Raw genomic sequence first — 26,323 nt, forward strand, 5'->3', positions numbered from 1 at the left:
AGTATTATGAAGTGTTTTGTTCTTGTACTTTTTACATAAAACATAAGGCTAACACCCGTAATTGTGTCTTTTGTTTAAGAGTATTGGGCTATGTATTCATAATATAATCCAACATAGGCTATCCCTACATTTGGTGTTAAGCATCACATTATATTTGTTCAGTAACGCTGCTATAAGTCAAGTTTCAGTGGTGCATACTGCAAGGTAACCTACAGTATGCTCTCACAATACTCTACCGGCCGCCAAAATGACAGAAACAGTCAGGCCCTGAACTACACTCGATAACACGTTTAATTAACGACGAAATGTTTCTGGGAAATATCCTGCCCCACGTGGCACTGTCGACTGATGTTGATATACAAAAGATAGCGGACAGTATTGCATGTTGCCGTGTTAACATAGTGTGTGCACTGTGCAGAGTTAAGTTTCATGATGCAAACGAACCTCTAGGTGCGTAGTTCTGATGAAACGAAAGCACAAGTGTGACAACGCATATAAATAGAGCAGTGAGCGGAAGGCACAGTTGATAGACGACGACTGACTGAGAAGGCTAGGTGCAGTGATGCTAGCAAATGGACCTGCTTCCTTTGTAAAGCTCAGTGGCAAGTGGATTTCAGTCTAGGTAAGTGTTTTCTCTCTGCAAGGGGTGAAAGGAAGCAAAAATGATCAGAAATGTCTCATTCAGTAGCATATATAAAATGTAAAGGAAGGTAGGCCTATAACAAATTAGATACAACAAATTGAAGGCGTTGCCCATTTGCTATTGTTGTAACTTGTAAAGGCATTTCCTCACCATGTACTTTTGTAAAATCTCACTTTTGTATGTACATTTAGTGTCAACGAATTGTATGTAGGCTATGTATGTATGAATGAATGTGTACGTGTTTGTGTGTATGTTTAAAAAGTGGATATGATTAATAACATGTGTAGTATGTTTTTTGGAAAGTATTGTATTTTAATATTATTTAGTTGTTGCCATTGTCATGTTTTTTTCTGTAGAAAGAGTAGCTGGTGTTGTGCATGAGCTAATGGGGATCTTAATGAAATCCTAAAACTGCTTTCGATATCAGAACAATGACAGGATACAGGTTATGTTTTACAAGCTCTCATCTGATTCCTGGTAAATAGAAACTTACACACCTTTGTGCAGGTCCTTACTGTATCCAGCAGAGGGCACTCTCTTTCTTTGAGTTAGGTCAATGCAATAGCAAGCAAATTCCCCTCAAAATTATTATGATAAAGGGTTCTTTTCAAATAAACATATTGCAATCCCATGACCTTGTAAATCATAATGATACTAATTGTGAACAGTAATAGAACACAGTGCTTAAGGTGAAGTCTAAGCACTTTTAAGGAGTGAATCATCATTCAGTGCTATTTTATACATGCACATTGGAGCTGTTTTTATTGATACACAAAGTTCACAATTACACAAAGTGCAATGCTGATGTTATTGTACTTTATTAGGGAATTTCTGTTTTACATGTATTTTGACTTCACCATATGTTGGATGCAAGTATTTGACCTTTTATCAAGCTACATTTATTGAACACTTTTAGTTACTGATTTGGATCATAGATACAAAATATAATCCATAAATTAATAAATTATAAACTAATTGCGAATAATAAAGTATTATTGTTATAGCTTAAGCTAATACTTAACGTATGTACCTTAATTTAAGCAAAACAAATGTAACAGAATATGTTACCAGACCTGAATACTTCGTTCAAAATGATTTTACATAAATTACACATCCTTTATTAAAATGTGTGATCATCCTAAAATGTGTCTCTAATTTCTTACGACTTGTAAATTGTTGCCCACATATTTCAGCTACTATCGTATGCAAGGCCATGGAAGGACCGACCTTAATAACAGAGACAACAGGACTAAACAATGGTAAATATACAGTAGCATAGGCAATCAGGTAAAACCCATTCAGCAATCTAGGTGTTCATCTTTAAGGTCTCATTATATGAGTGACTTTTCTTCCCCCAGATGCTGATACTGGCCCAAACGAAAGTGCACATGGAGTCAGAAATAGAAGAAGACGTGGAAGATCGCTAAACCATGGTAGTGGTCAACCTGTAAGGGAGGACACGGATGATGAAGGAGGAGGAGGAGGTGTAGGGATGCGCTGGAGAGGAAGAGCAGCAGGCAGAGAAAGAGGAGACGCAGGCAGAGAAAGAGGAGACGCAGGCAGAGGGAGAGGAGACGCAGGCAGAGAAAGAGGAGACGCAGGCAGAGGAAGAGGAGACGCAGGCAGAGGAAGAGGAGACGCAGGCAGAGGAAGAGGAGACGCAGGCAGAGGAAGAGGAGACGCAGGCAGAGGAAGAGGAGCAACACATGCATCGAGATGGGAGAACAAATATTTGGGTGCAAGACCAAAAGTAGGAGGGAGGGGGAGAGGAGGAGACAAAGGAGAAGGGCCAGAGGTAGTGAGTGGGGTGATAAGAAATGGAGAGCTAGATGCCGCTGAAAGAGAAGGACCTTCAGGGTGGGAGTCAGAAGTTGGTGTAAGGAGAGAAGGCCATAGTGTGGATGGTAGAAGGGATGAGAGAAGAGATGGTGCGAGAGGCCGACAAGAACATAATGGAGGGAGATCGAAATCCACAGGTAGAGTTGGGGCACACCATGGTCATGGACTGGGCTATAAAACACTGGAAGAGCTCTCCGAAAAAGATCCCTCTGTAGTAGCGATCACCCTGTCTTCTAAACCTGTCCTGCGAGAACTCCTGGGTGGGACAGCAATGAGAAATGACCTTGTTGGACTCCTCTGCCTGGTGCTGAGTAAAGCCTTCGAATCCCGAGCGGAGAGAGGCACTCTGCAGCACCTGGCTGGCATCATCAAAGAGTCCGATTTCTTCTCCACCGTCCTGCCACGCTATCTGGTGGGCATGAGCTCAGAGTGCAACCCCACCCGCAGGGCACAATACCCACGAGACCTGAAAAACATCCTGGCTATTCTGTCAGAGGTAAATAGAGAAAGGAATGAATGAAAGAACAAATACGTTATTATTTTCAGCTGAAAGATGAATAATACATGAAAAATGCCCAGTGAGTGTAAGTCTGCACTTAAATAATCATTGGTTGGCTCAAGCTTAGTGCATTTACTCAAGGATTGTACTTAGGTTCTTGTATGCCATTTTAATATATTCCACTAAAATACAAAGAGAATTATGTACTTTGACCTCCCTAGGTTTACCTTCGAACTTTACATTCTAGTTACTTTAATTTAAGGGTTTTGCATTAAAAAAACACAATTTATTTGTTGAAATTCAACTAGCCATCAATTTATACAAAAACAGCTCAAATTGATGAATCAACAAGCTGATTGACAGAAAGTTCATTTTTATGCTGGACTTTTATTCGTTGGGGTGTATTTTTACAGTATGCTATGCCTAATTTGACTTTTATAAAGAATCTGAATACTTCTTCAACCACTGAAAATACTGAGGTAGACACAGAAGAGCTGCCTCTGATGAAGGATACAAACAGAACTCCGACCATTGTTTAAACTTTCACAACAACATTTGTCTGATTGTTAACACCTTATTATTTTAGCCTGATTTTGCTTTTTTCTGTTAACAATTTCAAAAAATTTGGTTGAGCTCTCTGTCGTTGAATAAACTAACTATGCTCAATATGTTCCCATTACTGTAGGTCATCAACACCTTTCCTGCTAGCTCGGTAAATTCTGTGACTTTGCTACTGACGCTTATCCCAGCATCCGTCTGCAGCCTGAGGACAACAGGAGTAGATATCCAGCCTGAAATTGAGGAGAGAGTGAAAAGTATTCAGGGCCTCATCAAGCACTTACAAGAGAAATCGAGGGATGGGACCCTGCGCTCAGACAGGGACCATTACGCCCTCCTACCCATTGCAGGTGAGAACCCTGTAATGGCCTCTTGTATATATATTTACTGAATTGCTGTTATTTAGATGCACAATGTGAAATGTTCTCCCACTAGGGGTTTCTCAATCAAAACTATAACAATCAATGAAGATGGTGATATTGTGAAGTAGCAGGGGATCATTGGAGTTGTTGCCTTCACCACCATTGCCTTCATAGCAGTCGGCCTCTCCTAGTTAAGATTCCTTTAGTGTTTGTTTTTATCGGTATCCAAATTATCCACAGAGGTCTCATCTTCTCCAAAACATAACAACCGTGTGAATAAAACCAATAAAAAACTCAATAAAGGTTTCTTACCATTTGAAGATTTCACTTTTCACATAAGTCAGTGTTTCTCCATCGCTGTTTTTTGGGTCTGCCAGCTGAGTTAACGTTTGTTCAGCTTTTTGTCGAACACATATAACGTATATCAAAATGTAGATACACAGCTCTCAAGCCAACACTGCAGAACATATTTTGGGATGTTCTGAAAGTTGCCAGACAGTTGAACTGAACTTAAACTATTTCTAACCCAGGTGAAGAAGACCAGCAAGACTTCAGGACCATATCCATCTACCCAACTCCTGAGGAGTTCCATCAGGAAGAAAGGCCCTTCCTCAGACCCAACCTCACCTCTCAGCGCTACGCAAACACTCACCTCTACCTCGACACACATTTCCGCCTGCTGAGAGAGGACTTTGTGAGGCCACTCCGTGAGGGGGTCCAGCACTTCCTTCGGAGCAAAATGGAGAAGGGTGATAAACCACTGAAGACAAAACGCTTTGATGACATCAGAATATATTTTGACACAAAACTGGTGGTGCCCAAATGCACAAATAATGGCATTGCCTACATTGTCCAGTTTGACATTCAGCCACTTAAGGTTAGTTTCTGGAGGGATTCAGATATTTATAACATTAAGTATGATATTTGACTTATAAAATCAGATACAATGTATTGTACTAATTGAATGCCAAATGGAAAGACATAACGCATGCATTTTCAAATCTATCCTACAGTTTGTGCGCTGGGAGAACTCAAAGAGGCTGATCTTTGGCTCCCTGGTCTGCCTGTCGTGTGATGATTTTGAGAGCTTCTTGTTAGCCACTGTGTCAGATCGGGATCCCAAAGAACTGGCAAAGGGGCAGGTCCAGATTGCCTTTACTGCAGAGAGCAGGTTCAAGTTGGCGGAAATGGAGGTGAGTCGGTACATTGCATGCAACTGTTGTTGATAAGGGAGCAAAATGCATGCAGTTACAGATATGTGATGTTAGAGTCTTGTTCCAGCCACTTAATCTACACAAACTATTTCTAAAAATGTACAGTTTATAAGGTACGTTTACTATCTGAGAGGTGTTTCTGATATTAAGTCACTTCACTCATACATGGAATGGACAAAATGTAAAAAAACAAGACCCGAAAATGAACACCAAACCAAGACTATTTTGTTCCTAACATGCACGATAGGGGCAGGGAGGACAATGTATCAATGTATGTCATTTTATATGAAACGTACATTTTATTTCACAGAAAGACCAGTTGTTCCTGATGATTGAGACCACTGCCTACTTTGAGGCCTATCGATATGTTCTAGAGGGCCTACAGGAGCAGGATGAGGACAAGCTGCCCTTTCAGAGGTGTGTGTTTGGAGGAGTTCCACATATTACAGTCAAGGTCACAGTTTTTATACTATCCCACAGCACTTTCATAACAAGTTCAAATGGAGATTTTTCAAAGAGCAGCGGGGGGAGAAACGGTACAAAGCAAGTTCTGCTATCACGCTTTTGATTGGCATGAGTTAATTATATCGCCACAGTATTCACAAACAGCTATCACGCATGGATGAGTTCAGAAGTTGGGTTATTATCTCCCAGTGCCCTTCATAGATACAACAAAGTCATTTATTATGTGAGACACTTTGTTGCTCATCTGTCTCCTAGACCTGAATACCTGAAACAACTTAAAACAGTTTTTCCTTCAGAAGTGCACAGTGGGAGGTATCCGTAACAAATAATTGTCTTTACTTCAAAAACAGTTTAGCTTCTTTAGTCGTCTTTTTTTGTTACTAATTTGTCTCAATGTTGTTGTGCAAAAAGGGCATCCTAGTGGGCTTTTGCTAGTAAATCCTAAATAATCCCCTCTTCAGCTGTGGGAATTCTGAGATCAGTTCCCCAGCCCCCCCCACTGTTTTCCTTTACATATCATGACTAAACACATGAGCTTTTGTATTTCATTACCAAGTGCACCCTTACTTTATTCAGTACTCTCAGGGGTTTTACTACTAAAGCATGACTCACTCTGGTATGATGGGTAGCTTATGAGGGCTAACTAATATTAGCCAGCTTTAGATAAATATTACTGAGTATGGACATTATTGAGTCAGTCCAACTGCTATGACTCTTCTCTATTTGTTATCTCTGTTCAGCAGAAGTTGCTCACTTGAAAGATTAAAAACTCATTAAGATCATTGCAGGTTTATTGCAGTGGACTTTACTGTGCATTCGTAGGACTCATATTTAAACATCTTTACATCCTTCTTTTACACAAATAGTACATAGTTGTCTTTCCAGTTTCCAAGAGTATTTCCATGTTTTTTCTTGTACTCCACGACATTTCAGAGGAAAATATTGTACAAATAAGTAATCTAAACTTTGTTAATACCTTTTAGTAGTCACAAGACTTTATTTGGTGAAATTCACAAGTTAACAAGCAGTGATGAATATATATTAAAACTGCCACATACATTTTACTGCAGTAATGATTATGATGTATTAATATAACAAATTATTGTACACCATTCTGCATGTGTACCTTTTGTACTAAAAGTGTAGTTTTATTCGAGAACATATTTTTTCACTTGAGTAATTAAGTACGAGTATTTCTCTGCACTGGACATTCAATTTGTGTAAAGAATCTGAGTACTTCCTCAACCTTTTTATAATCGATGTATTCCTTTCCATAATCCATCTAGGTACATCGTGGAGTGTAACAAAGATGTGTTCCCCCCAGCTTACCTGCAATTAGAGGATGTTTACGACCTGTCAGACGTTGTTCTGCCTCAACACAAGAAGAGTATAAAGCCATTTGTCAGCCGGAATCCACAGGCCTGGCCTCAAATGACGAAGCTGGGGCTGGATGATTCTCAAATGAAAGCCTTCCAGCTGGCCCTCACAAAGGAGCTCACCATCATACAGGGACCTCCTGGCACTGGTGAGACACTGTTAAGCCATGTCAAAAGGATGACTTGGAAAACAAATAACATAACATCATTTCACACATTTGAAAAATGACAACATCTGTTCATCAATCATCTTCCTTATTTTCAGGAAAAACCTATGTTGGACTCAAGATAGCTCGAGCTCTGTTGGCCAATAGGAAACTGTGGAGTGATCGATTGGACAGGGCTCCGATGCTGGTGGTGTGTTACACTAACCATGCCCTGGATCAGTTCCTCGAAGGTAGGCTGTGATGCCAATAATGTCAGATCCATTTTATGTTTTCTTAATGGTTTGGGATTTAAAAGCTCTGCCTCTTATATCCCAAAGACATGTGCAAAGGTTTATTTGATTATTTGTGAGGCAAACTGTGTCCCCACAAAGGCAATGTTAGACAAATAAGCTTTTTGTTTTTGCCTCTGTGTATTAGGCATTCATACATTTCTGCCAAGGGGGATAGTGAGAGTGGGAGGCCGCAGCAACAGTGAGATCCTGAAGCAATTCAATCTAAGGGAGCTGACCCGCTCACCTGACTTCAGACGTTCGCTTCCGTCTCACCTGCGTTATGGATATAATGCGGTAAGTTCCTCATGCTGCCTGACCTACAGTGTGAACTTAGCTTTATGTTTCAAGAAGCTCCACACTTAACTTATCTCCTGCCTAAAGCAATGTGTACAATACATCAAATTATACAATAGATTTAAATACTTCATAATATATTACATTTATCAAAAAAAATTTCACTCATTTCAAACTAACCGCTATACTCATCTCTTCATGTTGTTTATGATTTGGCCACTTTTACTTGATTGACAAATGTTCAACAGGTTTACAAGGAGCTGTGTCAGGAGGAGAGGGATATCCAGAGTGAGAGTATGAAGCTGGAGTGTTCCCTGAAAGGCGTCCTGCGTGAAGACTTCTTACAGGAGTTCATTTCAGACATTCACTGGGACAGTCTGCGCCAGCAACCTGTGAGGAAATACAAATGTGTACATATCTGTGAGCAAGACAAACAGATGAAAAGAGTGCAAACTCATCAGTTCCTGTTTCTGAATTGATTTTTAGACACCGGATGGTTTCTTGATCTGGGGCGAGAAGAAGAAGTCCAGTCAGATGATGGAGTGGTTGGGGTTGGGTTCCACTGTCTTCCTGCAGAGGGAGACAGAGAATGCAAATGAAAATGAAGGTAGGTCTTTTAATGGTCTTGGTGCTTCTCTGAAGGTGTAAGAGTATCGAATAATTGGCTTCTTCTCACTTGTTAGTGTGAATGTATCGATTTAATAACGCAGGATGCCCTGCACAATAAGTTTGGCACTGTAGTCACTTACACTATAACCACAATTGTTGTGACACATTTGTGCTGAAATGGAAATATAACCTTAGTAAGACAGATCTTTTTTCATTTGAATTCCTTGCTGTGTTTAGAAGTCTTAACATAACTGTTTTGGGATACTGTCATTATATAAATACATGGCCATTTGTAAACATTTCAGAAGTCTCTAAATGTGCTGAAACAGTGAAGCGCTAAACAAATGCATACAATTCTAAACCCGAAATAGTATAGTATAATAGTAGTTTAGTTGCCAGCATAGTGAACCCGAAAATATTAAGTACTCCAAAGTTTTATGATAGAAATGTATTGTACGCGTCCCGACCACATAGAAACTGCCGGATGCTTACTTGCATATATTCGGACATAACATTTGCACAATTAGCCTAAGTAGTCTTAATTAGCATTATTAGCATTAAAGCCTATGTGGACAATAGTTTAAAAAAAGGCTTTGCCGATTTGGAGTGGTTTTGAGGGTTATTGAGGATACTGAATCAATTTTCTGATGTTTTCAGAATAATAAAAAAAAGGCAGTTTTTACCAGAAAGTGGCCACATTTGTACTCTCATACCACACTATTGTTCTGTATTCTAGGAACTTTGCCTTTCTTGTCACTTATTACATGCAAGTTGCCAAAGAAAACTACAACTGTGCAAATGTATTGTACTGGTGAACTAAAGGATTTTGATAATGATTATTCCTGAAATGTGTTACATGTAGCAGCAGATAAAGAGATGGAGCTGGATGACGGAGACGATTTCCTTTATATACCAGAGGAAGCAGATCTGATCCAGGCGGAGCGGATTGTTGAAGACAACATTGGTCCCAGAGGTGGAAGAGATGGCAAACAGAAAGACGACATGGCAGAGGCTTTAAGAGCATTAGAGGATCTGATGCTGGCTATGAACCTGGAGGAAACTGAAATACAGCCTGAGCAGAGCCAGGCAGGATGGGAGGTAAAATTAAGATTTTTGACATTGTATTGAGTTTAACATATCAATCCCTATTCAATCAAAAACAGTGATTGACGTTATTGTTATTATACATAGCAATAGTAGGAAAGGAATACATGTATTCCATGATAAAAACACAAGTATATATTTATAGTCCCATATTGCATACCTACCAATTAAAACTCATACTACATCAAAAAAATAATAAGCCAGAAAAAAGTTTTTGGTGGTGGAGTTTGGATGAAGGGTTCAGGAGTCTCACAGCCTGAGGAAAAAGCTACTCTGCAGTCTGTTGGTACGACAGCCGATACTTCTGTATTTCCTGCCAGACGGAAGCAAGGAGGACAGGCTGTGGCTGTCGTGGGTTTTGTCCTTTGATATTTTTTGGGCTCTTTGTAGGCACATCTTGCCAATCCCATGCCAGTTTGTAATTTTTCCATCAAGGATACTTTCTATTGCTCGTCTGTAAAAGTTAGAAAGTACTTGGCTTGGGAAGTTTGCTTGCTTAAGTTTCTTAGAGATATGCAGCCATTTAAAGCTTTTTCACCAAGATTGAGACATGTGATGTCCGGTTATATGTGTTGCTGTTTCCCAGGAACTTTAAACTGTTCACTTGCTCTACAACAGCTTCATTGATGTAGACAGAATAGTTTGTCTTTTCCTCCTTTTTCTTTTCATGAAGAGCTGTACTATTAACTATCTCAGCCAATTATTGTAGTGTTTATTTTGATTCAAAACAAACCAAGGGAAGTCAACATTCTAATGTAAATAAAGATCAACAAAAATGTTACCAGATTAGCTTGCCTTTAAAACAGTTCTCAAACTCAGGGTCTGAAGGTTAAAGGTTCTGATCTGTACAGATGCAACGGGCCCAGAAGAAAAAGCTGAAGCACAAAATCATGAGAGAGCTGGGGAAGAGCTCGGCCATGACTGCGGAAGAGGAAAACGCTGTCTTGGATATTTGGACCCTTCGCCGGCCAGACAGATGGAGACTCTATCGGTAGGTCTGCTGCTGTTTCACTAACAAGGTGCCACTTTTTCAACTCTTACGTTCCATCTCCTCCCCTAGTACTTTTCTTACATTTCTGTCCTCCTTCCCACCTTCATTGTTCCTCCTTCTCTCCCTCACTTCTGTTAATACCCAAAGCAACATCAGCCTGGTAGAAGTCCTGCAGTCTATTCCCAGTGTGTATAATTAAGTCAACTAACTACAAGGAACGTGTCTCTAAGAGGTTTCTCTCACCTCAGAGAGCCAAGACATAACCATGTAGCAGGAAGTAAGGACACTTTTTAAACATGTGTAAAGACTGTTTTAACTAACAATATGGCAAGTTGCTTCTAGGACACATATATGTCTAGCCATAATTGTTAAACTACAATTACACTATTATCAAGTACAAAAGCATCATAGTTTCTGACCCATTGAGAGTTTTACAGTTGTATAATTGAGTTGTTTGTGACATTGTTTAAATTATGATTACTTTTCCCTATGTCTGCAGGTTGTGGATGGCTCGCTACAGGGTAGAACTTTCCACCAGAGCACTTCGGTCCGAACAGGCCTATCAGAACGCAGTGGACAGATTGGCTGATATAAAACGTGAAGAGAACGTCCATCTCCTCAAGGGAGCCATGGTACAGTGGAGTTGCAGTATTGAACAGCATGCATATATATTGTCCCACCTGTAGATCCTTGTTAAGGCAAAACCTCCACACAGTTTCACACTGCACTGCCAATTACTCTCTATAATGAAAAGAACTGGGGATACAATTTACTGACAAGCAAACTAGCAGGGAAACAATCTTTACATAGCAACTGTGATCACTGTGAGAGATTAAACTAAGTACAGAATGGCAGGCTTTAATGCGCCCAGCCAAGAGAAAGTTCGGCACAGAATCCCCATAAAACTGCAAGCTGCCACTTTTACATTTGACGCTGATTAAACAAACAGAATATAATATGTACAACGGTCAGATTTTGTTACGAGCCAGGCAAGCTTTTCTTCCCATTTCCAGCTGGATCTAGCCCTACATAATTGTACAGACATGAGAGTCTGTAGAATCTCATTTAACTCTCAGCAAGAAAGTGAATGAGAGGATTTTACATTTATCAAATGGACTGTGAAATACATTTATTGTGGACTGAGCTTTTGAAAAATACATGTTGTGTCAAATTTAGGGGCTCAGAAACATCAACATGTAAGGAAACATTTAGTCTATGACAAAGGCCCACCCAAAGAACACCAATAATTGTCCTGGCAGAAAACTAGTTTGCAAGGGCAGGCAGCATTGAAACCAGTTGCTGTAATATAATAAAAACAAAAAGATCTAAAGTTAGCCATGTAACTTCCATCAGGTCATTGGCATGACAACAACAGGAGCAGCCAAGTTCCGCACAGTTCTGCAGAAAGTGCGTCCCCGTCTGGTGATCGTAGAGGAGGCTGCAGAGGTGTTGGAGGCCCACACCATCACCACCCTGAGCGAAGCATGCCAACACCTCATCCTCATCGGTGACCACCAGCAGGTACGACCCCTCAACTCTTGGTGGTGTCATCTCCTTAGACTGCATAACAGTTTGTTTTTTAGTAAGCCGTCGTCCTCTGACTGAAATAACCCCATTTGCGTGACTTGTTGAACATTTAAAGGACAAGCTGTCATGAGGGATTTTGTGTATTTGTGTGGTTGTCAGTATGTTTGTGCATGTTGCCCTGAGGGAAATGGCAAAGAAATGCCCATTAAAAAAAGATTGCGAAGATTGATGATTTATATGCTGGACATCAGTAGACTATTATAACAACTTGTCAGGGCTTGCCAAGGACATATACGGCCAGGCAGCCTGTCTCACAATCTGCACGATGCGATCACAACTACTCACAGTTCCATCACACAACTCAATATTCTGTTCTGCTCTCTTCTTGCTGCATAACTTCTGTCGGCTCTTTTCCTAATATTTGCTTGTTGTGTTGTTTATTCATGAATGTATGCCTGCGTTTGAATATACAAGCAAACCTGTCTTCATTACAATTCCACTGAAAGTATATGAATGGAATTCTAAATAGAGATGAACTTGAAAATGGCTTTTGATGTCACTTTTTTATATATATAACAGGTACATCAGATTAATATAAAAGTAATTTACCATTATGCCCAAGGCTCCTTTCACTGTTTTATACAAGTGGGTGCAAGTTAATGTGCAAAAATGAATAAATGAATAATAAGGTATATCAGATGTTTCACTTTAAACCACTGTGCTATTCAATTAGTGCAGGTGGTGGCGAACAACCAGATTAGATATTATATACTTTGATTTAATCAGGAGGTAACATTGAATACCTGAGAACTAGTCAATTATTTTATTTGGCCCTACATTTATTTGATCATTAATTATGGGTTTTTATTTGATTGTTCTATTTGAAGCATTTTAACAAAATATTATTATTATTATTAATAAAGAAAAACAAATTAAAATGTAAAAAGTTGATATTCTGATGACACAACTTGATATTTAATAGCACAACTATTGCTAGCTTGTGTTATGGGTTTAAAGCCATTTGATTGTATTTTTATTTAATTTTTCGAAAACAAGTGTAAAGCTTTGTTTTTATGGAGGCCAAACTTGAATCTGCATGTAATGAAGGTAAATGGATCACACTTTCTGACTGAAATAGGCTTTGGCATTGTTACACTGTTCATTAATCACAGGTTTGGTGTTGAATCAAGCAGAACACAATGCTTCACATTTATACCTCCCCCACACCCCTCCCACATACATGCGCAATGACACTCTGTCCTCAACCCCAAGTTAGGTTTACACACAGACACCAACACACAACAACTATACACACACAAATGCGCAAAAAACTTACTAACATACATTCTATATTCCTATCCAGAAACAATACAAAACTGAAAGCAGGCCATATTTATCGCTTCTAGCCTTACTTTTATATAGATGGTTGATTTCACCTGGGTCGAGGAACGTTGTATTAAGTATTCTCTAGGATTTACATAACTGCAAAATGGTCTTATCACATTAGGCATGTAGCCATGAAAGTCATCCCTCTATTCTTCACTTGCGTGTTTATGATCTAGAGCTCTTTAAATATGCTAATACAGGGCAGTAAACCTGCCAAATGAACTTAATCACAGCTGGCTGGAAAAAGCCAAAAGCTGGAAAGGTTTAGAGCGATGACAAATCTTACATTAAAATGCTATATTGATAATAAAAGCGTATATCTAGCCGAACAAATCTCTCCGTTATGCAACAAGCGACCACAGTTTCTCAGCTTGCACAGAAAATAAAAAATGAGCCATTATTTTCAACTTTTCTATAAAAATAAGTCATGTAAACTGAAGTGTTTCAAGCATATGATTTTGATGATGATTATTCTTTTCCTTAGCTGCGCCCCAGTGCCACAGTATACGAACTTGCAAGGATCCACAACCTGGAGATGTCCATGTTTGAAAGGCTGGTGAAAATGGGACTTCCTTATGTCAGACTTGACTATCAGGTCTGTGTTTCTCTGTTTATTAATGTTTTATTACATTACAGGATCCATTCATTAATACAATATAGACATGTTTAGACAAGTCGGTTAAAAACAAGATGCAAGCATTACACTTGAATTATTATGTTTGTACCTGGATGTATTCTTCCATATCTAAATGTGATTGCCTGTGTTTATCTGTGTTTATGTTTTGGTTTGTTCTCCAGCACCGTATGAGGCCAGAAATTGCCCGTCTTCTGACCCCACATATCTACGATGAGCTGGAAAACCATCCCTCTGTGTTTGACTACGAAAACATCAAGGTGCATATTTTTTTCTTCTTGAAACATAAAGCTATTTGTATTTGATCTCCTGCTGAGTCTCCATTCTGCTTGTTTGTCTTTGCATCTGTTTACCTGCTAGCAATGAGAAAAAAGTATCTGCCAGTCTCTTTGACTCATAAATATATTTTCTTTATAAGTCCTTGCACGATTAGGACAGAATATTTTCTGTATACAAGATAAAAAAAAAATATGATACATAAAGAGTACGTTTTTCATAAATTCTGTCTTACAGGGCCTGAGTACCAATCTGTTCTTTGTGGAGCACAACTACAAAGAACAGGAGATCCAAGATGGGAAAAGCCATCAGAACCAACATGAGGCTAATTTTGTAGTCGCTCTTTGCCGCTATCTTATTCTTCAGGACTACGAACCAGAAAAGATTACTATCCTCACAACTTACACCGGACAGCTGCACTGCCTGCGCAACCTCATGCCTGCAAAAGAGTTCACAGGGGTCAAAGTGCACGTCGTTGACAAGTACCAAGGAGAAGAGAATGACATTGTCTTGTTGTCTCTGGTTCGCAGCAACCTGCAGGGCAAGGTTGGCTTTTTGAACATTCCCAATCGCGTCTGTGTAGCCCTGTCTCGTGCCAAGAAAGGGCTCTACTGTATTGGCAACAGTGAAATGCTGGGCAGAGTCCAACTCTGGAGCAACATCTTCCACACATTGAGGCAGAAAGACCAGATTGGGAATGCCTTGACTCTGTACTGTCAGAATCATCCAGACCGACAGGTCACTGCGTCTTGTGCTGATGATTTCAAACAAGCCCCTGAGGGAGGCTGCAAAAAGCCTTGCGAGTTCCGTTTGGTTTGTGGCCATGTTTGCACAAGGGTTTGCCATCCATACGACCCGGAGCACAAGAAGTACGAGTGTCATAAGAAGTGCCAGAAAACGATGTGTGATCTGGGACACAGGTGCCCACTTGACTGCTATAAAGGATGTCCAGAGAAATGTATAGTGAAGGTGGAGAAGATCATACCCCGGTGTCAACACACACAGATGGTTCCTTGCCACCAGGACCCAGAGACATTTGTATGCCAGGAGCCTTGCAATAAGCTGCTCGACTGTGAACATCCATGTGTTTCGGTCTGTGGAAAACCATGCACAAGTTATTGCAAACAGGAGGTCACCTTAACACTGAAGTGCGGCCACAGCCAGCAAGGTGAATGCTTTTACAATGACCGCACAGACAAGCCTGAATGTAGGACCCCTTGTGTGGAGCAGCTAAAATGCGGCCATGCCTGTAAGGGTAACTGTGGCAAGTGTTATCAGGGACGGTTCCATTACCCATGTTCTCAAAAGTGTGATCGGCTCCTGATTTGCTCTCACAAGTGCATGGAGCCTTGCACAAGTGATTGCCCCCCCTGTCTGAAACCATGTGAGAATTGCTGCGTGCACAGCAAGTGTATGAAGCCATGTGGACAGCCCTGTGCTCCGTGCATTGAGCCCTGTGCCTGGCAGTGCCCTCACCTAAGCTGCAGTAAGCTTTGCCATGAGCCATGCGACCGTCTGCCATGCAACCAACCATGTGCCAAGACCCTGGATTGCGGCCACCCTTGCATAGGTCTGTGTGGAGACAAATGTCCAAGCAAATGTCGCATCTGTCATCAAGATGTGGTCACAGAGATTTTCTTTGGCACTGAGGATGAGCCTGACGCTTACTTCATTCAGCTAGAAGACTGTGGACACATTGTTGAATACACAGCCATGGACCAGTACATGGAGATGGATGACAAACAGCAGGCAAATGAAGCTGAGCAGGAGGCCATAAAACTGAAGGAATGTCCCAGGTGTCGAACACCGATTCGCAAGAATCTACGCTATGGATCTCACATCAACCGCTGTCTCGCTGAAATAGAGATGGTCAAAGTAAAGATAAATGGATGTCAGGTGGACATTGAAGAGCACAAACGGGCCCTTCAAAATCAGTGGGAAGGCAACCTTCTTCAATATAAAATGCATGACCAAGTGGAATACATGGCAGTTCAATTCAAACTGGTACAACCTTATCTCACAGCAAAGGATCTGTGGGTGCTGGAAAACAAGATGGATTTCCTAATCAGAATTGCAAAGCTGAAGAAGATCCAAAAGGAAAATATGTCGGAATTGAACAGCGAGACATTAGGAGAGTATTTTGTGGAGTTTGTGCGCTGGCTCAATAACCGGCGCCAAAAATTCTCAGACCAGCAGGCCTTTGATTTGCAGAGAGAGCTACAGAGACTCACCTTCCTGACTGAACTCAACGCCCGTTGCCACAAGGCAGAGATAAGAAAACTAACTGACAAAATAAATTCCGAGATACAAACAATAAGACTGGTTTTGGAAAGGATTGGTCCATTCACTGAGCAAGATCAAGACAGAGTGAAAGAAGCCATGGAGGAGCTAGACAGCAAACTTCCTCCCTCAGGCTTGGGGATCAGTGAGGAAGAGAGAAAGATGATCGTCTCTGCTATGAAAATAGCGCCTGGACACTGGTACAAATGTCCTAATGGCCATGTCTATGTCATAACTGAGTGTGGAGGGGCTATGGAGACGCGACGCTGCCCGGATTGTGCAGCCACTATTGGTGGGGAAAATCACGCACTGGCACGTGGCAACCAAGTCGCCTCAGAGATGGATGGGGCACAGCACCCTGCTTGGTCTGAAGCAAACAACCTTTTCAACTTTGATCAACTTGACTTCTGAGAGCCATCTTAGTGAAGTCTGTCCTTGCCTAAACAGTGCAGACGTTTTGATGGTTGAAAAAGGACATGATTTGACTGTCATGACTCCTTTATTCATGCTGGACTGCATGGGAGGGATTCCTTCAACATGACTATAAGCACCATGACCTTTTTGAATGACATTTACTTTGAAAACCCATAGTAGACTTGATTTGTTCTACCAATATTATGTTAATAGTTTGTTTTACACCAACCATGGTCCTTCATGGAAGTTCGAACAATTCCTGTTTTAGACATAATGTGTTGTGATATTGTTTTAAAAAATTGCTTTGCTTTAGAACGTGCATACAAAGGATCTGTAACAATTAAGAAAGCAATGCATTGTCGATAGCTTGAATCATTTATTTTAATAAGGTTTTGTTTGTTTTAAACATGTACTAACTCCTTTTTCGTTTTTAAGTTCAAGATTCCTTATGTAAGTGACAGTTGTCCTGTTCCTTAACAATAGGTGGCAGTAAAAGACCGTCAAAGAACATGCAGATAAATGTTATCAATAGTTAACATGCTTGTTACATGTTCAAATGGAATAAATGTGTTCTAAATCTGAGCCCTTGCTCGTCTTAATTTTGCACACATGCCGTGATGAGATGAAATACCAGCAGGGAACACATTCAAATTGCAGGTTTCTGAAATATAATTGGGGAATAACTGATCCGGTATCTAATTTGTTTTACCTTCATAGGTTGGGGGAATTAAGCCCTACAGACATTATTAAATGTGAACTTGCTACAAGGTGTCCATATGTAGAAAAGCTTATGTAGACACATGCACATAAACACAGCACGAAGAATCAACCAATATCTTTAAATCATTGTAAGACTTGCTGTTCTGTAGAAATAAAATATCATTAAAAAAATAAATCCTCCTCACAATAGCAACAAACTTGAACTGTCCTCTATCTGTCTCTCTCTCTCTCTCTCTCACACACACACACACACACACACACATACACACATACAAAGACACAGTTGTACCAGCAAGAGTTAATCATATGTGCCTCTAAAAAAACATTATTGGCATTGAAGCCATAGAAACGATGCTGAAATGGCAACACTTCCTCTTCACTGCTGTGCAGGTCGCTGAGTTTCATTGTGGCATGTTGTAACAGCTTGCATCACTTTATTACATGATGAATGTGTCCCTGTCACAAAACCAGCTCCAATGCAAACTGTATTGTCTGCAGCCATAAAAAAAAAAGAACAACAAAAATGACAGGTGTTAAAATTAAGCACACTTTAAAAGGGTGCCAACCTTTCAGTATTTAGAGGATTGGAGCACCAGGTTGAGACGGAAAGAGATGGAAGAATGGAGGCACCGAAGAAAAGTAGTAATATCCTACAGGGATCTGACTCATCTATCATGTCAGGTCGCCTTAACATATATTATTGTCACAGTTTCAACTAGTCTGGCCCTGCAATTAAAGTTGCCCACCCCCAAACACACACAGACACTGTTCAAATTGTGGTTTGATCAATGTCTCCAGCAGTACTGATAATACTGTGTGGGTGTATCGAAACAAGGAGAGTCTGACGCACGAGCAGTGATCTGTGAAGACAAATAACTGCGGGGAATGTGAAAGGTGCCATCCGCAAGTTTCAAAACCACCACAAAGATGACAGATCAACTATGTCTGTGAAGTTCTTTCACCTTGTTCAAAGCAGAATGCAGTAAACATGTCATTAAAGACAAAGTACAGTTACATGAACAAGGATCAAGTGATACTGAAACTGTCAAACAGACAGGTAAATCAAGACTAAAGCAATCAACATCTCTTTGCAGGAGAATAATGTGTGCCGATTTTAGAACAAAGAAATGGCAACTTACACTACGAACTATCTTTGCTTGAATTAGTATATGCAACTAATTTGAATTCCTGGTGGGCTTTATATTAGATCTGTATGAAAGGTTAGTCACACTAGTTATGTAAATTGTATGCGATTGAATGCTTGAAATATGAATACTTGATAAGGCAGACACTGGAACATGACTGACACATCAGTATAATATCACCTGTCATCTTTGGCAAGCTCATTGTTGGAGGTCTGGTTGAAAGAGTAAATGCCGTGTTTTAACCAAATAAATAGTATTGAGAAGGTCTTAAGCATAAGTGCTCCGATAATAATGTTGAAATGTTGACATATGAAGTATGTTGGAGCTATGTCACTTATATATTATTTAATAGTTTAACATTTATTTTCCTGCTGTTTATAGTAAATGTATTCCTAGTTATTGTCGTAAGTGAAAGTAGTTTCTATGCTTTTATTTTGAAGGCATGTTTGGGCACTGGGTGATTAGAACACCTGCTGTAATTGTTTGGAGACACTGGGTGTTTCTCAATCGTGAGGATGCTGGCTTAGTAGTCGCGTACTTCCAAGTCACTTCCTTCAGAAACGAAGCAAGTATGCTTCTAAGCCACGGCTTCGGAAAACGAAGAAGAATGGAACAGGCTAACAAGTGTGCCACTCTCTCTAACGGTTTCAACATAAACTGTACCGAAAATAAATACCTCACGATGTCTATCTAATTATGAACTTGCTTTACTTTCACGGAACACATTTTTGGTGATAACAAACAAATGTAACAAAGTAACATATTTACCAACACATGTTCTAGCCACTACATACTTACATTTAAATGTGTGCTGCGTCGTTTTCAGCCATTCTCCGCAAGCGTTTTTGAAATTGGTCTGTGCGCAAAGCATTGTGGGGATTTTAAGGACGCGAAGTCTACCCATGTGCAGCATCGAAATTTCCCCCAAACCAAGGACGCGGCCTCGGTGGAATTTCAAGTATACTGGAGATTGGAACAGTCCTTCGGCAGCACTCGATGACGTAGCATCCTTGAAATATTGGCTTGGAAGCCAGTATCCTCGAGATTGAGAAACGGCCTGTGGGTGTTTCTCAATCGCGAGGTAAAGCTGCTCCAGAGCCACTATTTCAAGCATACTACGTCATCGAGTGCCGCCGAAGGACTGTTCCAATCTCCAGCATACTGAAATTCTACCGACGCCCGGCGTACTTCGTAGCGAGAAATTATTAAAATCCCAAATCTTTGACGGAAATCGCGCGTCCATTTAAGGCGGGGCCTCGCATATGACGCACACCTGTTAGCCTGTTCCACAATTCTTTGTTGTCCGAGGCTAGGAAGGATTCTTGCCTCGCTTCTGAAGCAACTCGGAAGACATGTGCTACCAAGCAAGCGTCCTCGACATTGAGAAACACCCAGGTGGTGGTGGGAGCAGAGCACTAGTAGGCAAACTGCCACAAGACAGGAAAGCCATAGGAAAGCCATAAGGAACAAAACATAGGAAACCTGTTCATTGTCAATGATATTGGATCATAATCAAATGCACAACGGAGATTCTTGTCTGGACCTGGATCATTGCCCTGCGTAAGATTTGCTAACGGCCCGTCCACACGGCAGCGTGCGTTGCTTCAACGGAGACACTTCCCATTCACTTTGAATGGGGTGATGTCAGGCTTTGCCGAACTGCATTGTCGTTCCGTCGAGTCGCTTTGCCTCCGTTGCTCGCTTGAAAAGTTGAGAAAAGTTCAACTTTTCAAGCTTCGACAGAAGCGTCAGCCAATCAAATCATATGCCAGTACAAGCGCTAGCCAATCAAACCACGTGCTTGTGTGTCCGGGGCGGGATATTAATGTAATTGGTTGTTGGTCTGTGAACTGCCACTTACATCATTGCCTTCATCCATCTTTTGGCACCAAGTTGAAGTACAAAAAGTCGCTTTTTTGTATGAAAACTTAAATAACAGATGGATTATTTTAAACTTTGATTGGCAAAGGATCTCCACGGTCCCTTCTAAAGAAAGATTGTTTAAACAACATTTTAATACATAAAACTGAAAAAGTAATTGCAAAGAGAGGCCCTTGGGATATAACTTTACTTTAGTTTACTTTTACCATGCGCTGTGGTTTTGAAACTGAATCTGAAGTGTTATTTTGAATTGTTATTATTTGTTAGCTTGTTTCTATGATATAATTTCCAACTCATTGCAATTTTAATTCATCCAATGAAAGGGTCAGTAGCCAATTATTCTGCCCCTGAGGAAATGCAACACAGAATGAACAGTTGGTATCATGCTGGCCTTTGGGTTATGGGTTCCTAATACCAGAAAATTGCTTATTAATGTTCCCTTGGTGGCTTATCATCAGCAAAGCTGCTTGAGGACGCTCCACCAAACAGAAACTGTGTGATGCTGTGTCATTGATGGAATAAAACAGCTTTGCTCTGTTAGCTAAATGTTTAAAGCACAGTTACCAAAAGATTAGATGTCTCTATCAAATGTTACCTCCCAGCCTTTTCATGTGAAAACCCACATCTCTAGGCTAAATAATAAATGAGTGGTTGTTTACTTAGTTGAGATCCAGATAAGTTGTTTTTCTAACTTTTTTACTGCACTCCATAAATTGCGGTGGCTACTTTTTCAAAAGTATCTGCTAATTCATTTCCTTTGATTTCAATATGTGCTGGTATCCATGGAGATAGCACACTCCCAATACCATCATTAAAATCATGTTTTATGACGGTTTCAACTTCATCAACATCTCTGATCTGCTTGGTATCTCAAACTGACTTGAATACAAACCAACATTGTTCTCAACGGCCTCTTCAATCCATTGTAACGCTTACATAATTGCCTTTTATTGATTGATTTAAAGCATCTGTATATACATTTCTTATGTATAGGTATTTACTCTATTCAAATGATGATAACACTCCTTTTTTGTTTTTCCTTTGTGATTATTGTCAAATCTACGGTAGGTTGTATGGCTCCTAACACCATAAGGTTGGACTGCTGTTTATTTGATATATTTCGAGTTCTGTTTCTTGGTACATTAAAAGCTTTTTGCTACCCTTTCCTTTCCCCAGGTTTAATGATACAAGCTGTATCCTTCATATTTCTAGCAGCATTTCAACTTGTAATGCTGATGTTGCAGTTGTTCCAAAGGGACCTGCTGCAACACCACAAAGCCATAATGTAATGTAATAACAAATTAATTAATTGGATATGTCCTCAACACTTTCTTACTTCGGTCAATTATTTTCCCTAATGGGAACAGTCTATTTTGTCTTTTTGGCAAAACATAGCACTTTATGAAAGTTTTAGTTGGAAACGTCTCTATTGTAAATACTTTTTTTGTCATTTCACTCATTTCTCTTTGACTAACTATTTACACGAACAGTAATTCAGTTTATCTACACTCTTTGTTATGTTCCTGATTGTGAGATTTTATTGATTTTCTTTATACTCTCCTTTTGTCTTTGCACTCCCTTCCCTGTTTCTGCCTCCTTTGTTACTGTTCTAAAACTTAAATCTCTACATGTCTTTCCTGACTTCACATCCTCCATATGTTACATTGTGCTGACCTCTACAGTCACAAAGTATAGCCTGCACATCAAATTCACAATCTTAAAAGATGGGATCTTCTCAACACTCGCCGCATCACAATCTTCTCTCACTTCCTGTGCCGTCAACTCACTTTAGGTTTAAACTAGTTAAAGCCAACTGTTCTCTATTGAGATGTCATGTCTGGTTGTAGGAGAACCAGTCACAGAAAGACTTGCATTGAGACCATTGAAAGCAGATTCAAAGTTCATCAATGAGCCATTCAACAAGCAGACCAGACATTTTGATAGAATGGAACTGACATCATACAGAATCCACAAAGATGGGACAGAGTGTGCTATGTTTATAGATAACAGCCGTACTGGAATTGAAGGACATGAATTAGCAAATATTCCTCCCTCTATAGTTTCCTCCCTCTAGTCGTCAGTGGCAGGCTCACTCAGCCTCAACTGGCCTTCTATCCAGTCACATATGCTCTGTGCTCGGTTAACAGGCGGCTCACTTCATACTGGATTTGAATGATACCCATCTTCTGGACCGTAGAGACAGAGAAAGCCACACAAAGACACAGATAAAAGACGGTCTCACACACACACAAACACAAGAAGTCCCATGGACAAAACAAGACAAAGATAACGTCAACAGAGAAATAGTCAGGTTGGATATGAAAGGGATGTTTTGATCTGACCTGCTTTCAGTCGCCCAGAGACTCTGCCGATATAGAGAAGGCGATACAGAAAGAGATGATATGGAGGAGGAATACACCCAATCTTTAAAAACTGAATTGGGTGGTTTGACTTATCCTCCTCTCCACTGGACCATTGAGATATACAGTCAGACAGGAAGATAATAAACAAGAAGAATAGTGAAAACAAAGGTATGTGGCAAAAGGGAGAGAAAATGTGAACAGAAGTAAACAATTGAGGAAGAGCTTAAAACCATCAAACTTGCTACATTGTCAGTCTTGGGCTGTGATGACAGAGGAAGAACCTTTTTAGAATAGAAATTAATTTAATTGTATGGTAGTAAACATCTGTTAATTGGATCTATAGAATGAAATGTACTTTGTCTGATTTGTGTTGTTTCTAATGAAAGTCATAGATGATAACTTCAGCAACACATCTGTTAGGTAGGGAACTATGGGCTCAGAACAGTCTCATAATACACACATGCACACAGAAGGATTCAAACTTGTATTTCCGGATCCATACTTGTGTTTTTCAATGCACACACAAATGTATTCCGTTTCATATACATGTAAATAAAATCCAAATACAGAAACAAGTTTTACATATGTATTTTTGATCCTCACTTATTAGTTTCCCGTTTAAATCTCCTGAACCTGCAAACACAAACAGCTTTCTGTGCACGGATCGCTTTGCATTCGTGTGTGGGTTTTTTGCATCGACTGTATATATAAGGTTTTTTGAGACTCCCCTGACGGTCAGCCGATTCGTACTTGTAATTGTTTCTATCTATAGCCAATCAGATGTCTCCTTCATTCTAAGCCAATCACATGAGCGCGCCCCCACGAGATTACTTCATATACGCATTTTGCGCAGTCCGGTCAGCTCGCTAAACAGAGGGCGGAGCATCAAGGTGATCATGCAGAGCAGCGTGTCTCTGTCAGACTCAGCAGCTGATCTGATCTCTCTCTCTTGTCCGGTTATACTTCACTCACGTTTATGTCCATATCGATCAGATCCAGCTCTCCTGATCGGCCTTTATAGAGAGCACCGATCAAACTATTAAGAGTGAATATCGGCCGATAATGACCGGCGGGGCTCCCCCCGTTAACAGGTCACTGTCTAGCACTGGCTTCGTAGTGCACTGATCGATTAGGCTAAGCTAACCTGTAGCTGCTCCCTCCACATTCACAACAACTTCATACAGACATAAATAAAGCAGCTGTATTCGCCATACAGCAGGAAACACACATTTAAAACGGGTTTGCCTGCCGTTTTTGTGTACACAAGCATTCATCAATGGTTCGGAAAGTGGCGCTGTACCTTAATAATATAAAGGCTTGTATTTGCGTGCATTTCCTGTTTGGAAAGTGGCGCTGTACTGAGAGTGGAGGGTGTCCTGAGATTAGCGCATGGATCAGTCAGCTCCGGACTGCGCAAAATGCGTACACGAAGCGCTACGTCATGAACGCAAGAAATCTACCCTCGTGGGGGCGCGCTCATGTGATTGGCTTAGAATTGAGGAGACATCTGATTGGCTATAGATAGAAACAATTACAAGTACGAATCGGCTGACCGTCAGGGGAGTCTCAAAAAACCCACACACGAATGCAAAGCGATCCGTGCACAGAAAGCTGTTTGTGTTTGCAGGTTCAGAGGTTTTAAACGGAAAACAAATATGTGAGGATAAAAAATACACATGTAAAACTTTTTTCTGTATTTGGATTTTATTTACATGTATATGAAACGGAATACATTTGTGTGTGCATTGAAAAACACAAGTGTGGATCTGGAAATACAAGTGTGAATCATTTTGCGGATCATGAAATACAAGTGTGAATCCTTCTGTGTGCATGTGTGTATTATGAGACTGTTCTGAGCCCATAGGGAACATCTGGAATCAACTTTGTGTGATTAATCCAGCCAGCACACGACTTAATGGTTCATTTTTCTTAATTTTGAGAGAAATATATGAATCCAATGCAATTTAGGTTCTCAAAGCAGCTGCAGGGGTTTAAGATGCAGAGGCTTACTCAGCATTGTGCAGTGTCAACAACAGAGGAAGACTGATGATTCTCTCTCCAGGAATAAATAATCATACCAGTAATGAAGAAATTGCTTCCAATTTTAAATAATTCCATTCAAGAAAAGTGACAGTTTATATACAATAATAATAATAATAATTTACTGATAGCCCCAATACAAAACAACTTTTGCATATGGTCATTTAGCCTAATACAACTGTATTCATTGCCACCCACATCAACAGATACACACACAGCATATAATATATATCGTATCAATGCTACATTAAACAGAAGCAATGAATAATTATCTTTGTTAGTGAACCTTAAATGTTCAAAATAAATCTGGTTCGTTGTAGCCTGACATCTTTTCATTAAAAGCTCAATATTTTCCATAAAATGCAAAGTTTATGACTCTTTTCTAATAGTTTTTCTCTCAGTCCTCCACACAGCTTACTTTTAATGTTCTGCACTATAACCACTAAATTAAATGCAATTTATGAGAGGTAGAAGTGAGCTATAATCCGGGAAGAGTCTGGTAAAATGTCCGACACACAACCGGTGGTTTTAATTGGTGCTTAATTGCAGCGTGGGCAGTACATTAACAACTGGTTACCTTGGCCCTCTCTTGAGATACTATCCAGGCAACTTCTCACGATGTGTGTGTCATCGCATCAAAAACTTTGATTAAGGCCCTGGGAAAAGCACAGACCCTGATCACATTTTTGTTCATCTTCCAGGCTGATTTAAATGCAAATTCATTTTTATTTCAGCTCCTCCCATCTCTTCAGTGTCTTGGTGTGGTAGCAGGGAGGGAGGGTTTGGAAAGAAAGAGAGAAATTCTGCCCAGGTAAGCAGATTAAGTTGGTGAGCGTTTGATTCTAAAGTAATTTGAATAGCTGTGTGATAGCCAATTTGGTTTAATTAGCTCTGCTCTTCTGAACACCCGCAACTAGATTAGCGAGTGATATTAAGTTGTTTTGCTGCATTGGGCCCCCAAGTGCTGCTCCTGCAGCTTCATAACTCTGGATTTACCTCCAAATGTTAATACAACACCATATGTGGTTTGCGAAATATGCAACGAGTTTGGCTTGGTGTTTCACAAAGCAGGCACGAAATATGGCCAAGAAAGTGGAAAATATTACCCAGGCTAACCCATCCTGTTCCTCTACGCGTGAGTGCTGTGACAAAGATAGTTTATTAGCAACGCTATAAGTGTATGATTATCAATATGTATAAGGGCATTTTGCCATAGAGCAAAGCCCCAACAGGCTATGACAGTCCGAAACAAACTATGCTTCTG

The 26,323-nt window shown here is 40.2% G+C and overlaps 1 protein-coding gene across 2 annotated transcripts; it reads left to right on the top strand.

The window, feature by feature from the left end:
* Window positions 1–339: 339 nt before the first annotated feature.
* On the top strand, window positions 340–17,492 carry znfx1 (zinc finger, NFX1-type containing 1). 2 transcript variants are annotated; one of them, XM_034198359.1, is made up of 19 exons: window positions 340–622; window positions 1,837–1,902; window positions 2,002–2,978; window positions 3,667–3,889; window positions 4,432–4,778; window positions 4,915–5,094; window positions 5,426–5,532; window positions 6,867–7,105; window positions 7,222–7,353; window positions 7,541–7,689; window positions 7,938–8,081; window positions 8,176–8,296; window positions 9,161–9,396; window positions 10,254–10,393; window positions 10,893–11,025; window positions 11,747–11,914; window positions 13,791–13,901; window positions 14,105–14,200; window positions 14,454–17,492. In XM_034198359.1, exons 2-19 carry the CDS (start codon window positions 1,857–1,859, stop codon window positions 16,905–16,907), a joined length of 6,003 nt encoding a protein of 2,000 aa, XP_034054250.1. In that variant the 5' UTR covers window positions 340–622; window positions 1,837–1,856; the 3' UTR covers window positions 16,908–17,492. The 2 variants fall into 2 exon arrangements, with proteins under 2 accessions (XP_034054250.1, XP_034054251.1); XM_034198360.1 differs by having other exon boundaries at window positions 9,164–9,396.
* The last annotated feature ends 8,831 nt before the right edge of the window (window positions 17,493–26,323 follow it).

Source organism: Gymnodraco acuticeps, unplaced genomic scaffold (assembly GCF_902827175.1).
Source record: "Gymnodraco acuticeps unplaced genomic scaffold, fGymAcu1.1, whole genome shotgun sequence".
Taxonomy (NCBI): Eukaryota; Metazoa; Chordata; class Actinopteri; order Perciformes; family Bathydraconidae; genus Gymnodraco; species Gymnodraco acuticeps.

What these genes read in the sequence shown, in the direction of transcription:
- znfx1 (XM_034198359.1), top strand. Translation starts at nt 1,857, where the DNA reads ATGGAAGGACCGACCTTAATAACAGAGACAACAGGACTAAACAATG. An exon ending in TTGACATTCAGCCACTTAAG is followed by an intron (nt 4,779 to 4,914) that starts GTTAGTTTCTGG and finishes TCTATCCTACAG; the next exon opens with TTTGTGCGCTGGGAGAACTC. An exon ending in GAATGCAAATGAAAATGAAG is followed by an intron (nt 8,297 to 9,160) that starts GTAGGTCTTTTA and finishes TGTTACATGTAG; the next exon opens with CAGCAGATAAAGAGATGGAG.